The 14,638-nt window shown below is 34.4% G+C and overlaps 2 protein-coding genes across 2 annotated transcripts; one reads left to right on the forward strand and one right to left on the reverse strand.

Moving 5' to 3' along the window:
• Positions 1-5,800: 5,800 nt before the first annotated feature.
• Positions 5,801-9,770, forward strand: LOC135950908 (cytoplasmic dynein 2 light intermediate chain 1). The gene is made up of 3 exons (XM_065500432.1): positions 5,801-5,873; positions 8,591-9,175; positions 9,228-9,770. The coding sequence occupies exons 1-3, from the start codon at positions 5,801-5,803 to the stop codon at positions 9,677-9,679; spliced, it is 1,110 nt and encodes a 369-aa protein (XP_065356504.1). The 3' UTR covers positions 9,680-9,770.
• A 203-nt stretch (positions 9,771-9,973) lies between these two features.
• Positions 9,974-14,404, reverse strand: scat (VPS54 subunit of GARP complex scat). The gene is made up of 2 exons (XM_065502234.1): positions 13,920-14,404; positions 9,974-13,859 (listed from the first exon to the last, which is right to left on the reverse strand). The coding sequence occupies exons 1-2, from the start codon at positions 14,138-14,140 to the stop codon at positions 11,141-11,143; spliced, it is 2,940 nt and encodes a 979-aa protein (XP_065358306.1). The 5' UTR covers positions 14,141-14,404; the 3' UTR covers positions 9,974-11,140.
• Between the last annotated feature and the right edge of the window lie 234 nt (positions 14,405-14,638).

Genomic DNA, 14,638 nt, shown 5'->3' on the forward strand with positions numbered 1-14,638 from the left:
TTCCAATATAGTGCAATTACAAAGTATATGCTCAGATCGATCATCTCGTTTCTCACACGATCCAAAGCAATTGGAGCTCTTGTTATGTTTCACGAAAATTCTGTATTACATCCTGTCAAGATTGTCTAAAACGAATTGATGGATAAGATATCTAGAAAATAGTTTCGCATAGCAATATTCTTGGATTTCGACATTAACAGAGTAATAAAATATTTCGCCTGTCTCAATGCAGATAAATCACACCAATTCCAATTCAAGCTAAGAATCCGAATTGAGCGCCTAGTCGCTCTCTGTTCCCAGCATGACCCTCATGACCAGGCAGCCAGCAATATGTCAACCAATACCGATTCAAGCAAAGAATTAATCCTGCCTTTATCATATCTCCGCCATGATCCCGTTCCGCGGTGGAAGCTTGCCTGGCCGCTCTTTGTTCCTAGAATGGCCCTCATGACGAGGCATCCAGCAATATGTCAACCAATAATGGTCACGGACTTAGATGTAACACTCTCCATGACGACAGTTGATCTTTTCTCATATGAGGATAAGTACAGATGGCCTATCAGATAATAATTGATGATGGAAACCATAGTTTGGTAAATTTCCGGGAAAAAATTTCGAAGTTATTGATGATTGAAAAGCAAGTTTTCACTTTTTATTGTCTGTCAGAATTCTTTGGAGAATTAAGATATTTTTCCTTCTATCTCCAAACATATTACTTTTCACCTCTCCAATGAAATCAACCAAAAAGTCGATATGATCATTAAACACTTCATATTGAGCCCTCATTCACATTATTTTTATTAAAAATATACAGATCAATGCTTTTAAATTTAAGTTTATTTCTAACTTTTCACACTAAACTGTGAATGGCCTTATAGCGAACTTTGCTTTGGTTGCTTTACACAATCTATTTCACAGTTAACAAGGGCAATATAATTTGTAATCACAAATAACTAATATAATTATTGAGATCATTATCATTAAGTTCAAAACATACTTACAAAACTCAATTATAAATTTCTATTAAAATTTTGCGACATTGTGCAAAAAGACACTATGTAGTGGAAAAATATGAAAGAAAGGTAGAGAGAGAGAGACTAAAAATTGCAATAAAAATATTGCAGGATTCGTTTTATTTTCAAGTTTTTCTTGGGAGAAGAGATGTTCAATTATTTTGGTTTTATTTTCATTCTAATTTTTGTTGGATTTGCATTGTATAGAAAGCAAATTAAGCTCTTTTTTAACAAAACATACGGTAGTTAAGATGTTGTTGTTTTATATTATTTTTGTTGTTGTTTTTTTTTTGTTATTTTCGTGTTGTCGACCATTCAGCAGGCATTGACACGAAAGTGTGAATTTGCAATTAGAGTAAGAAGTGGGTCGTCGGGCAAGGAGAGTACAGGCAGGCAATCAGGAGTAATAACAAGACAACAACAAAAATACACTTTACACATTAGTAGTGACGTTAGCAGCAGTAGTAGCAGCTTTAGGAGCAGCATACGTAGAGTAGGAAAAATCGATTCTTGGTTTTTTTGTTGTTATTGCCAACTTTCCCAAAAAAAAAATTTAACAACAGTAAAAAACAAACAAATCCCTATTTTACTTGAATCAGAGATGCGCAGTAGGAAATTTGTAAATGATTTTAACAATATTGTACTTAGTTAGAAAAGATTTGTACCAAAAAAGAATTCATCCATAAGAAATTATGTTTGAACATTATAAAAGAAACTCGTTACTTGCGATGAAAAATTTATTCATTACAATAACCCGAAGAGTAAGAGATTGTATGTGAAGACCGGCCAACTAGCCGAATCGACACCAAAGCCAAATATCCATGGCGGTAAGGTAATTCTCAGTATTTGGTAAGAGCAAGAGGGTCTTATCTATTATGAGCTACCAGACCATCACAGGGAACCTGCACCGAACGCAACCGTAATATACCATCATGACAACGATAGGCAACATGTTGCAATTCCTGTTAAAAACTGTTAAGAATGAAGTGATTGGCCAACACGGCAACACTCTTCACTACCTGGAAGAAGGAGTTAAAACTCAACTTAGGCATCATGGTCGACGGCATACAAATTCCGACAGTGAACCACTCGAAAATTTTGAGTGTCACTTTTGATAGCCTTTTTACCTCCTCAGCATACGCCACTGCAAGCACGCATAAACTGCGAGATAGGAACAAGGTACTCAAGTCACTAGCTGGCAGCACTTGGGATATGGACAAATAAACCTTGCTTGCAACCTACAAGACGATTGGCAGGTCAGTGGTTAACTATGCTGCTCCAGTGTGGTCGCCTTCGTTAAGTGATACTCAGTGGAGAAATATTCAAAATGCAGCATTAAGGACCGTCACAGGCTTCCTCCAAATTACCTCTGAACACCACCTTCGCGAGGAAACTAAGGTTCTACCGGTCAAGGAACATAACGTCATGCGGACGAAACAGTTCCTTCTGGAATGTCACTGGAGAAGTCATCCAAACTTCAACATCATACAGTTGTAGTCTCCCGCGAGGCATGTCAGATAGAACCTTATAAAATACGAGGAGAGCATACAGAGGTATGTGCAGGATCTATTTGATCGCAGCTCGTATATGACAGCTTTGAACGACATCATCCATTCCGCGGTAGCAGGATACCGTATGAATGTCGTACTTAGAGTTCGCCCACCACCGATAGCAGACGCCGAGAAAATTCTGCCGCATAAAACAAGAGTCGTTCTAGCACAACTAAGATCTGGATGGAGCAACAGGCTTAATGCCTTCTGGTCCCGCACAGACCGTGCCGTCCTCAACTTATGCCCAACATGTGGTCAGTCAGCCCCACTTCACTACGTCCAGTAGATTTGTGGACCCATCCAGCTGAAGTAGCACAATTTCTTGGACTTGATTTTGCAGTACCCCCAGATTCAATATTGTAAAATTGTTCTTTATAAATTCAGACGTTGATCTGAAATTTTTATTTAATTTCCTTTTGTAGGTTTTTTAATATTCCCATTTCAATTTATTTTCCAAATAACAAGTTTATGTTTTTAAGAGTTAGTTCTTGAACAAATGTGTAACTAGTTCCTAGAAAATTTTATAGAATTACTTAAAAATCATAATAATGTTCCACAGAATGGGTTCTAAAAGTACTTTTATTTTATATCTGTTTTTAGTTGTTTGACAAATAAAAATATTTTACTTTTTGCACAACAAAGTTAAAAGTTTTTAAATTGGAAGTTCATTCGGAATGAACTTCTGAACTGTGTAACAAGTTCCCATAAAACTTTATAGAATTACTTAAGAATCATAATAATATTCCACAGAACGGGTTCTAGAAGTTGTTCCCGAATTAGTGATTTTGGAACAAATTCTAAAAACGTTCCTGAGTTAAGACAACTTAAAAAAGTTTTCCATTAAATGTCGTTATTTTTCTCCTAATACAAGTGAAAATTGCGTTGTAAGAAACATGAATTAGGTTTCAGTTTTTTTTTTAAGAAAAACTACCAAAACCCATCGAATGATTCGGCTGCACGCTTAGAATTTTTCGGTTCTATCAAGAGAAATTCAGTTGATAAAGATGAATTTGGGTTGAAGCAAACTAACTTTTGTTATCCCATCTAAAATTTTGTAGCCACAAGAGTAAAATTCGGTCACTAAAGCAAAATCATGCGATTGGCAAAAAATTGCCTCAACAAATCTCTTTACTCTGTCTATAATATTAACAAATTTGAAAAATTAGACATATTGTGTTCTTTTTTATTTAAATTTTGTTAAATAAATCCTTGTTGCCCCATTTTTGCTCTCTATTTCAAATTGTACCCAAAAAGAAAGTACACTTGTACCTACCTTAACATCTCTGACTCGTGCTCAGTAAAAAAAAGGAAGTCAGCAGAGAATAGTAAAGGGGGCTGAGGAGGGGGTGCCGAAGAAAAGAGTACATAGTACATCCCTACATACTTTTATGTACATACAAATTTCGCCAGAAAAATTGTGCGCGCCCTTTAAATAGAGAAATGTTACCAAATTTCTTACAATTTGTTTTTTATGCAAAAACAAATTTACAATGAAAACAATGTTAACGTAATAGAACTATGACGGCAACAGCAGGATAATGATTAAATTTAATGAATGAATTGGGAGAAAAACCAAAAAAAAAAAATAATAAAAAATGTTTTTTTACCCACCTTTTTTCTTTTTAATGATTTCTTTTTTATAGTAGAAGGAAGTTTATTTGAAAGAAAAGTCAAATCCAATTTGGCAATTACTTTTACAATTGTTGACAGTTTGGTCAAGTTTACTAAGCAGCTTGTTCAATTTGTTTTACACTAATAATCCTTTAAGATTTGCTTTAAATATTTGTTTTATTCTTGTGAAGATTTTTCATCATACTTTCTTTTTTTTTCTACAACTCTGTTTTCTTTAACAACTTCGATTTCACTGTGATTACACAATAAATATAAATGGGAAAATATACAATGTAGTAGATAGATATTTAAACACCAGAAAACTTTAATTTATAACTATGTATAATAACAACACAAACACACTTATTATTTTTTTGATTTCTATTTACTACTTTAATTTACTTCTTTTATTATTTTATTATTTATTTGCTTTTTTGCTCTATATTTATTTTCATGGCAATTGATTTTTTTTTATATTTCACACTGCTGCTCTTTACTCTTGGCTAAATATTTATAACTACTATTTTATTTCATTTCATTTACTAAAATGACTTTTTAATATTTTTATTATATTTTTTACAAGAAAATCAACAAAAAAAACAATAAATTTAGTTATTTTTTTTACAAGGACCACCAGCGTTTTGTATGACTTCACCTAAACCGTATAAAACAACAACTGTGAATAAATTTTTACTATTTTTTGAAAACGGTCGTCGTCGGTGAGTAATTGAGTTGATTTGTTCGTTTATTTTATTTCTTCTTTTGTTGTTGTTGTTTTTATTACACTTTGACGAAAATAACGTTTGTTTTTTTGAGAGTGCGCGTTGCCAACTTAACTTCGGCTGCTACTAACTTGTGTAGATGTTGTTATTATTGTTTTTGTTATTATAACAACAAACACACTAATAAAGAAGTTAGTGTCAGTCTCTCTGGTTGGTTTTTCAAAGCACAAGAACAACAATAACAATAAATAAAAACGATTTCTTAATTTATAAACTTTGTATTTTCGAGTTATAAGCTGAATAACTAAGAAACAGTGGGGATCATAATAATTGTTTGTAGTTATTAATAAATGTAAACAAATATAGGAATACTTCTTAAAATTAATTAAAATATAGGGAAAATATTTAAATACATGTATGAGAATTATACTCGGCAGGGCCGAATCTTATTACCCTTCACAAAATTATATGTACTTTATTTAAAATAAAAATAATAAATTTTTAATTTTTTAAAAGGTTTATAAAACAGAATTTCCATACAAAATTTGTTTTATAAACCTGTAATAAGTTTAAAAATTGATTATGAATAAGGCCTTAAATATTTTTAGGTAAAAAAAATTTAACAAGAAAAAATTTTTTTTTTTTAAATTAAAAATTTTATAAAAAAAATGGTTTGTAATTTTTTTAAAAAAATTTTATTTTTTTTATATTTATTAGCGAAAAAAATTATTTAGGAAACAATTTTTTTTGGTGAAAAAACTCGAGTTAAAAAATTTAAAAAATCCACAGTAGATATATCCGCTAGGCCGTGCAAAAAATGACTAGCTATTATCGCTGTCCGAGCCCCCGATAGAGCAAGGCAAAGACAGAGGAGATGTTCAACCGTTTCCTTCTCGTATTCATCATGCCAACTTCTACAGAAGTCACTGTATGGAGTGTTCAGTCTCCTAGCATGCGTACCAATCAAGCAGTGCCCAGTAAGCACTGATATCCCAGTTTGCATGGGATATGGAGCAATCAGAGTTCCGATCGATGACAGCACGAACAAGATGACCTTTGGCCATCTGGCTGAAGGATCTGTCAAACAATGAGGCTTAAGACGTTTCGTAACGGGCTGCTGGCCCTGCGCTTGCGTCTCCTCCTCGGAACTTTGCCGTTTTAGACGCGCGTATTTAGACGCTAGAGGAGGATTCAGCAGATCAGCTAGGATGGTCTTTGTCCAGTTAAGCCATGATATATCGTCGGACGAGAGGGACTCGGCAGGTTTATTACCTAGCCGGTCGATGAATTTCTCGGCGTATCGCCGTCTCAAAAAGGCCCTTCTGGCTGGTGTTACGTGTCTAGTGGGTTTTTTTGTCGCCCTGTTGGCCAGGAGGCACAGCTTGGGAACCCGAAGACTTGTTCGCAGTTCCTTTACTGGCAGCGAGAGGTGTAGCTTGGTTACCCAAAATCTTGTTCGAAGTTCCCTTGCTCACAATCGGCACTGGGTTAGCTGTAGCCTGAGTTTTCAAGCTAGCAGCTCCCGATGCAGGTTTTTTTACCTATCCTCTATCGTTACGGGCCAAGGCAGCATTCGAGATCTTGGGTTGAAATTCAGAAGCACCTCGCTGCATTTAGTCTTACATCCTTTCTTAAAGGATGCACTCTGCGCGCTTTCAGAAGATTTAGGTTTCCCCAAATCTCCTCTTACAGATTGTTGAACGCCAGTAGCTTGCAGATTAGCTCGGCCCGTTGTCTCCACCCAACTAATCAAGATATAAATCAAAAATAGGTAAAAAATCGAGAATGTCCTGGTTTTTTCCTTATATCTCAGCCATTTATGGGCGATTTTCTCGATTTTAAATAACAAAAAAATTTAAACAATTTTATGGTGGGCATTTTTAAAATCGAACTTAAGAAACGCTAAATGGATTTAAAAATAGATTATCAAAAATTGTGTAAGTAAATATTAATCTTCATTAACTGCTTCTGCAAACTAGTTCCAAGTGTGTCAATTTTTAACAAAAATTATTGATGGAAGAACTAGTTATAGAACCGTGTTAGTTATTTGGAGTCTCCGTATTGTCCGAATTGTCAGAGAGTGACAATTGCACACAAAAAAAGTTATTGATTATAGAACTGGTTCTAATGATGAGTATTGGCTTCGTATTGTCACTATAAAAAAAGTTTGAAGACCAACAATTGGATTCAGTACTCCATGCTGATTGTTGTCAAACTGAATAAGAGTCCGCAAAATCCTTTTAAGGATTCATCCAAAAGCAGGGAAATTGGGTACCCAACGAAGCTGAACCTTGAAAGATGATATTACATATCCGAAATGATGATTGAACCCTATAAAAGTAAATAATTTTTGAACCGAATATGCGGCCAGACATGAAACCATAATATTCCATCATGACAAAGCTCGGACACATGTTGCAATACCTATTAAAAAGTATTTTGATCGATGCAGAACGCTCTCTCTGTGATATGCTTCACTTTGGAACAGAGTATCGGATATTGGCTGGATTCGTTATTGGCCTCAAAAAATTAATAGTTCTTTTAGTTCGGAATCCATATGTTGCCAGAAAGATGGGAAAAGGTCATAGCTAACAATGGACAATACTTTGGATAAATTTATATTGGACAAATAAGAGATTCAAAAAATCCCGCATTTTTAAGTCATAGTTAATTCGAAGCTCTGGTTTTTATTCAGAATTCTCCGGAATTTAATTTATTCCCACCTGACAACGGAATTCGCAAATTATATCACCATATTCGAGAACGACTATCGCAAACGATTCGATTCATATATTCGGGAACAATGTCAGTAACGCATCATTGGAAATATCCATTTAAATTTTTTAACATTGCAAAGATTCATAATTTTACAAATTCTCTACAATTTTTGGGATTTACCTTTTGAAAAATTAAAAAGAATTATTTGGTTTGTGGTTTAAAATATTTGCGATTATTTTATGAATGTTTATTTAGTGGGGTGATTTTTTCAATTAGGTTTATTTTTATTTATCACCACTGTACCAAAGCAAATTTAGCAAATATACAGTCATCATACAAATAAATACATATGTATAATTTTAGATTTCTCACACGCGTTATTCTTTGACAGAAACTCTCAATTTGCTTTAAAGTTGTAAACAAAGAAAGACCTTTAAAATAAACTTCACGTTATCAAATGGTAATATTAGTGTTAATTTAATTGGCATTGAGAAATTGAATTTTTTATATTTCTTACAATTTTCTTCTACATATTTAAAGCATTAATTTCAAAATTTCTTACTAAAAAAATCTTTAAAGAAAATCTATTCTTGCAGCACAAACACATACATACATATTTAATAATAACAAGAAAGTGGGAATTAATTTCAATTGCAAATAACAAAACAAAAACTGAAGTTGACACTTGCATGTTAATTTTAAGTTGTTTATTTGTTTAATTTTGTTTGAAATGTTTTTTTGAGTTGTAGATATGTAAATAACGAAAATTTTAAGTTTCTTATTATTTTTTTTGCTCCTACTAAAGATTTCAAAATTGTTGCAGCATTGCCAACCTTTAGAAATTGTTGACAACTAACAGAGTTGCATTAATGGGGGTTAATATTAATTTAATTTAAACTAAAAACGGTTACCAAGGTAACGGTTTATTAAAATTGTAAATACTATGTATAAAAATTGTTTATTTTTCTACAAAACATATCAAACATGGAAAGAGAATCATCCAAAAAAGACACCATACAGGATATTGCCTTTAAATTAGCCGAACAGCAGTTGCATCTATTACAAGTGGAAAATGGTCCTAAGGAGCGAACAGTATTCGTTTTAGGCAGTAAGGCTGTGGGTAAAACCACGGCCATTAATGCATTTTTTGATCGAGAAGATGCCTCCAAACCTACTCTAGCCTTAGAATATTCATATGGCCGTAGAACCGGCCATTTGCAGAAACAAATACTTAATGTATGGGAATTGGGTTCATTGGAAAATTCCCAGCAATTGCTAAAAGTGCCTTTGAAAAGTCATGGCTTAGTTAATTTTTCGGCAGTTATAATGCTGGATTTGTCACAACCTCAAAGGCTGTGGTCAGATTTGGAGATGGCTTATGAGGGTCTCAGGCAAAGTTGTGAAGAAATTATGGCAACCCAAACTGATCAAGTTTCTAATGTATTATATGAAAAAGCTAAAGAACGCATAAAAAAGGATCATCAGGATATGTCTACTTTACAGCTAATGCCTTTTCCTTTGGTTTTAGTGGGAGCCAAATATGATTTGTTTATGGGTTATGGTAAGTTTAAATTAATTTTAGTTACAATTTAATTAATTCTTTAAATTTTTAGAACCTGAACTTAAAAAACATGTCTGCCGTTGTTTGAGATCTATGGCCCATTTAATAGGCGCTAGCTTAATATTTTATTCAAGTAAAATCCAAAAATTAGCCAAAACTTTGCGTGACACTATAAGTCATTTGGGTTTTGGCAGTCCCTCAAATCCTTTTCGCACCCACAATACCGATTATAATGATGCGCTGTCTATATGGTTTGGCACAGATTGTTGGCAAAAAATATCACCCCTGGGGGCTCAAAATCTGCAAAGTATTGAAACGAATTTTACCACAGAAGTTCCGCAACAACAACAGGCTAGATTTAAAGATGTTCTTAATGATCCCGCCAAGGATATGGGATTTCGTGAGAGCATTATAGATGAAATGCGTGCCCAAAAAGATGATGAATTGGAGGGCCTTATTAAAGATGCCCAGCTGAGGAGTAAATTTCAAAGTGTAGCTACTTAAAGGAGGTAAATCTGGCAAATAAATTAAGAAAAAACATTCACAATAGTGAACAAACAAATTCAAACATTGTAAAAAATATAGAATTGCTGTAATTTAAAAGTAAGTTTAATAAAAATCTAAAAATAATTTCCAGAGTATTTATCTGGAGGTGGTTAAACCTTGTCCATCCCATTTTTTTAATCTATTTAACGATTCCAGAATTCACAATAATCGAAGTTTTATTCATATTTCTGAAGAATCTTATTTTTTTTTTCATTTTAACTGCAAATTAAATTTTAATAAGATTTCATAAAGTTTTTCTTTATAATTGTATTTATTTATTAAACTATTATTTATTTATTGTTATAATCATTTGTTTTATTTTCTTTTTTTTTTGTCGACAACATATCATTTTGGTAAGACTTTATTTGTTAATGTTTTGTGGTTTTGTAAATAGATTTCAATTAAGCCATTAATGTGGAATAAAATGTTTTTGGAGAGAAGATGAAATTACAAGCATTAAAATGTTCCGGGGTTTACAGTTTTATTTTATTTTTTTTTTACAAATGTTGTAGAGAGTTTTCAATAAAATTTAATTGAATTATTACGGATATTAATTGTTAACCTACAAAGTGTTATAAATTGGTAAAATATACATCTTGAATTAAGTGTGTGTTTTGTTATCGTTTCATTTTTTTGTTTTATTAAATCTAAACTATTTTAAAATTATCGTATCATTAGTGTATGCAATAATAGTAGATTAATTTTACAACTATTACAAGTAATAAAAGCAAATTTCATTTACACAACAAATGAGCTGCAAAATGTGTTGACGAAATTTAGAATTTTTTTTCTAAAACATTCAAAATCGAGTGAAAACAAAATAACATAAGACCCCATTCTGTCAAAATCTGGTTATTTTTTGAACCAAACAAATGTTTAAGCATAGTGGTCCTTCTTGTATTTAACATTTCACATTTTAATAAATTATAAATTGAAAGAGTAGAAATTTGTAAAAAAAATGCATCAGAAGATTGCATTTGCATTAGCTGATAAATTTAAAGATGTTAAAATAACCTTTCATTTCATTGCTATATCAAGAAAATCCGACTACAGCTTTACAAGATATGAATACATAAACTTACACAATTTTCCGAATTATTTTCACTTTTCAAAAATCGAAATTTTTCAAGAAAATCAAGAATTTTTCAAACGGAAATACCAAAATATCTCCAAAAATTAATGTGATGTACAGTAGTGGAAAGAATGCTTTAAATTTGTTACAAAAAAATAACCAGACCTTAAATAAGTTAAGGCCAAAAATAATAGTTAAACTGGGGGGTTTTAAAATTTTCAACAAAAAAAAAAAACTAAAAACAATTTAAAACGTAGAAACAAACTAGAAAGGAACCTACTTAACAACTACCAGGAGCAATAAAATTAAAAACAAAACTAAACACTATGATGCCACCAGACTTTGTTTTAGAAAATCCAAATACTTTCTTGTATGCTATCGTCCAGCTCTTCCAAAGGCAAAGCCTTCAATGTACGCAATGTTTCCATATAGAAGGTTAACTCAGAGGTCACCACACCATGCTGTGGACCGCCATTGTTGTTGATATTCAATTTCAGCAATTGTTCCCTTAGTTTGTCTTTGAAATTACGATGCACTATGCCGTACATGGAGTGTATCTGTTGTTCCGGCAGTATGGGTGCAATGGCTTCATGCAATTTCACCAAGTGTCTGGAAATAATGCGAAATGATTGCGAAGGTATGGGTGGTCGGGCATCCCATGCTTCCAATTGCATTGTTACACGTTCCATAACAATGGTATAGATTTTATTTTCAATTTCTTTCACATGACTTTGCAACTCTCGCTCTATGCCATCGTAGCCCGTTACACTAGCAGCATCTAAATGCTGAAAATGATTTTTAATTTTAGGCAACAGCCATAAAATCAATTGCAGAGCTCGTGATACCAAAGCCAAATTAGTGCTGGTAATTGTTTTTAAACCAGCTACACGCAAAGCCCCGGCCCCTATGACCAGCTGACAAGAGCGCGAGTTGTAGTTCCTCAGCAAGTCCACCACATTGCGCGACAAATAGCCCGCAACTATGGGCAAACGTTGGGCACAACGGCAATATTCACACAACATTTGCACTAGCAAAAGAGCCGAACCCACCAAAGTATAAGGTTTATTGTCCACCAATAATACTGGATTGGCCTGTGATGATGAGTTATTAAGTGGCATTGTTGCAACATGGCCATTTAGAGTAACGCCTGTGGCTTTATGATTAGATTCATCCACCAAAAACTCTTTATTATCAGCTATGCGATCGATAATCTTTTGAAATTCATTGGGTATATCCACCTGACGCCAACGTTCCGTGTCCAACAGTAAAGCCAATTTCTTCTTGCGTTCGCTATGAAAACGATTGGCATAACGTGAAGCTTGGACTTTGAGGGCAACTTTTAAAGGCACATTTGTAACACCGCATATGGCCTGGCAGCCTTCGGTGAAGTCATCCACCAAAGACGACAACTGGGCAATTTCTTCGGCTGTGGCCACAAACTTTTCCAGACTCTGTTGGGACACCATATTGGCACAGCGTTCATGACAGTAATGACACACTGCTATCAGCAACTCATCTAGTTTTTCGTGAACCAGAGACTGATCGGAGGCAGTTAGAAAAGCCTCTGAATCTATAAGATTCACAGCAGCCTCTTGATTTTCCACACCATTGTTGAAAGGGCGGCCGGCTGCAGCATCGGTTGTTTGACGCATTATATGTGTTACCGCTTGTATGCGCTGCAATACCATCAACAAAGCTACCGAGGCCTTGGCCAGCAAACTTATCCACTCACTAAACGAAAGATTCTGAGCTTCTTCTCCGGCGCCCGTTAAACAAATCTCTGCATCACTGTTGGCTATAAACTCTATGACCAATTGCTTAATTATGGTGCGTATAGTAACTATGGCCTCATCTTTGTAGGCCTCCACAAAGCTGAAATTCTTTTTCCTCAGCAAACCCATCACTATACACACCAGTTTATCTTCCTCCGCACACACACTGTCCGTTTCTTTCAAAACATCCTGCAGCGGTCTATTCAACTCGGTGGTGGTGTAACGTTCAAATTCTGTAGTCAACATTTTGTCTATCAGTTTCTCCATTTCATTGAGTTGCATGGGCAAGTGTTTGAAACAATGCACCCCGATCAGTTCCTGGGCCAAAATCTCCTGTGTAGTACCTATTAAATCTAGAGCCGCCACATAGTCTTGGGTGCCCAATAACAATTGCAGCATGGGCTGGGTTTTGTGAACCGTCGCCATTAGACATAGTTTATCGAGAACTTTTTCGAAATTTTGACGTCGTTGAGCAAAACGCAAAACTCGGAATGTATCCACTACAACAGTTTCATTTAGAATGCGTAAAGCCGACCTTAAAGCTTGTACCCTTTTGGCGGCCTCTTGCATTTCACTCATGATGGCATCTTGTGAAGTCATGGCATGAAAGAAAGCCTTTGATTTTTGTGAGACCTGTTGAGCTATTTTCACCTCCACAATATCCAAATAATGAGACAGTTGCTCCTGCAGCAGGCGCCCCGTTTGTCGTCTTTCCTCTCCCCCCGGATTTTGCATTAAACGCGGAAACACCTGAGCAAAAGTGGGAGCATGTTGCAAATTTAAAGTGTCTTTGAGAAATATTTCGGGTATGGAACTCAAATTTGCTTCATGTGTGGGCGACGAAGGAACAGTGCCTTTGGGTACCGTCACACCTGCAGACTCTTCCAATAGAGCTTCCGCTTGCTGGGCATTTAGACGTTCATGACGTTTATAGCGTTTACCAATTTTGCTAATATACTTTTCAAAATCGTCACAGGTGATTTCAGGCAAACGAGGCGAGGCGGCTATGTGGTTGCGCTCCACAAATTCTACGCCCCATTTTTTGGTAAACAAATTGCTTTGTTTGCCACGCGAGGGATCGTTTAAAACCGCCGGCAGGTTTTGGGCGGCCGAAAATACCGACCATTCGGGAGGCATTTCGCGTGTTTGTTGATTTACATGATACTTGGCTACGTGAGCATCGTAGTCACGATCTGACACTCCATCCAGCGGCAATGAGGGACACACACCATTAAAACCATAGCGGCAAACAAAGGATCCTCCCTCCCTAGTACAGTGACGTTCACGCAAATGTCTAACAAAAAAAAGATAATGAATTTATAAATTATCTACTCAAAAATAAACAAAAACTTACTTAACAAACTCACTAACAGCTTTGAAATTTTCTCGCGGACAATAGTAGCAGGATTCCCAGCTGTTGCGTGTTGTATTTGTACCTTTTGTATTTACATGTAATCCCGTTCTGGTAGCAAAAGACTCCTGGCCTAAACCACATTCCTTGGCATTCGTTTTCGTCTCATTAACAAACGATGTTTGCCTTTTTATTATGTTTTTGGTATCGTGTTCTGTAGCCATAACACATTATAAAACTTCCCAAGATTTAGAAAACAAAAATCTTGCAGTAATTGTTTTTTTCCTTCGAGTACAATCTACTTAATAGTAATAATGGTAGTGACCTTATGTCAATATTTGCTTAAGGTTATTTGTTAAACGTCTCTCTTGCTGTTGTTTTTAACGCTGGATCATTCTCACTCTCTGTAGTTTACTTAAACCGTATTTATTTGATTTATTTAAATAGTAATAATAGGTTTTTTATGAACTTTTACAGCAAAATCTTATTTTTAATTGTATCAATTTTTTTTGTATGAAAGAATTCCACAACAGCAAAAAAAAAATAGTTTTTTTTTTGCTCTTATGTGTCATCTGTCAAAATATGTAGAGTTGCCAAGAACTGAGAGCCAGTAATAGTAATTGAGTATGGCAATGCTGTTGGTTTGTATAAGAAAAATAATTGTAAAATTTAGTTTAAACATTATTTTGTCTATAACTTTATTATTTGTTAGCTGTTAGAAG

This window comes from Calliphora vicina, chromosome 2, assembly GCF_958450345.1.
Source record: "Calliphora vicina chromosome 2, idCalVici1.1, whole genome shotgun sequence".
Classification (NCBI taxonomy): domain Eukaryota; kingdom Metazoa; phylum Arthropoda; class Insecta; order Diptera; family Calliphoridae; genus Calliphora; species Calliphora vicina.

Excerpts from the sequence above, each read along its gene's own strand:
- scat (XM_065502234.1), bottom strand. The coding sequence starts at position 14,140 with ATGGCTACAGAACACGATACCAAAAACATAATAAAAAGGCAAACATCG. Across the intron at positions 13,860-13,919 it reads GCTGTTAGTGAGTTTGTTAA|ACATTTGCGTGAACGTCACT; the intron begins GTAAGTTTTTGT and ends TTTTTTTGTTAG.
- LOC135950908 (XM_065500432.1), top strand. The coding sequence starts at position 5,801 with ATGCCAACTTCTACAGAAGTCACTGTATGGAGTGTTCAGTCTCCTAGC. Across the intron at positions 5,874-8,590 it reads TACCAATCAAGCAGTGCCCA|TATCAAACATGGAAAGAGAA; the intron begins GTAAGCACTGAT and ends TTCTACAAAACA. Across the intron at positions 9,176-9,227 it reads TGATTTGTTTATGGGTTATG|AACCTGAACTTAAAAAACAT; the intron begins GTAAGTTTAAAT and ends TTAAATTTTTAG.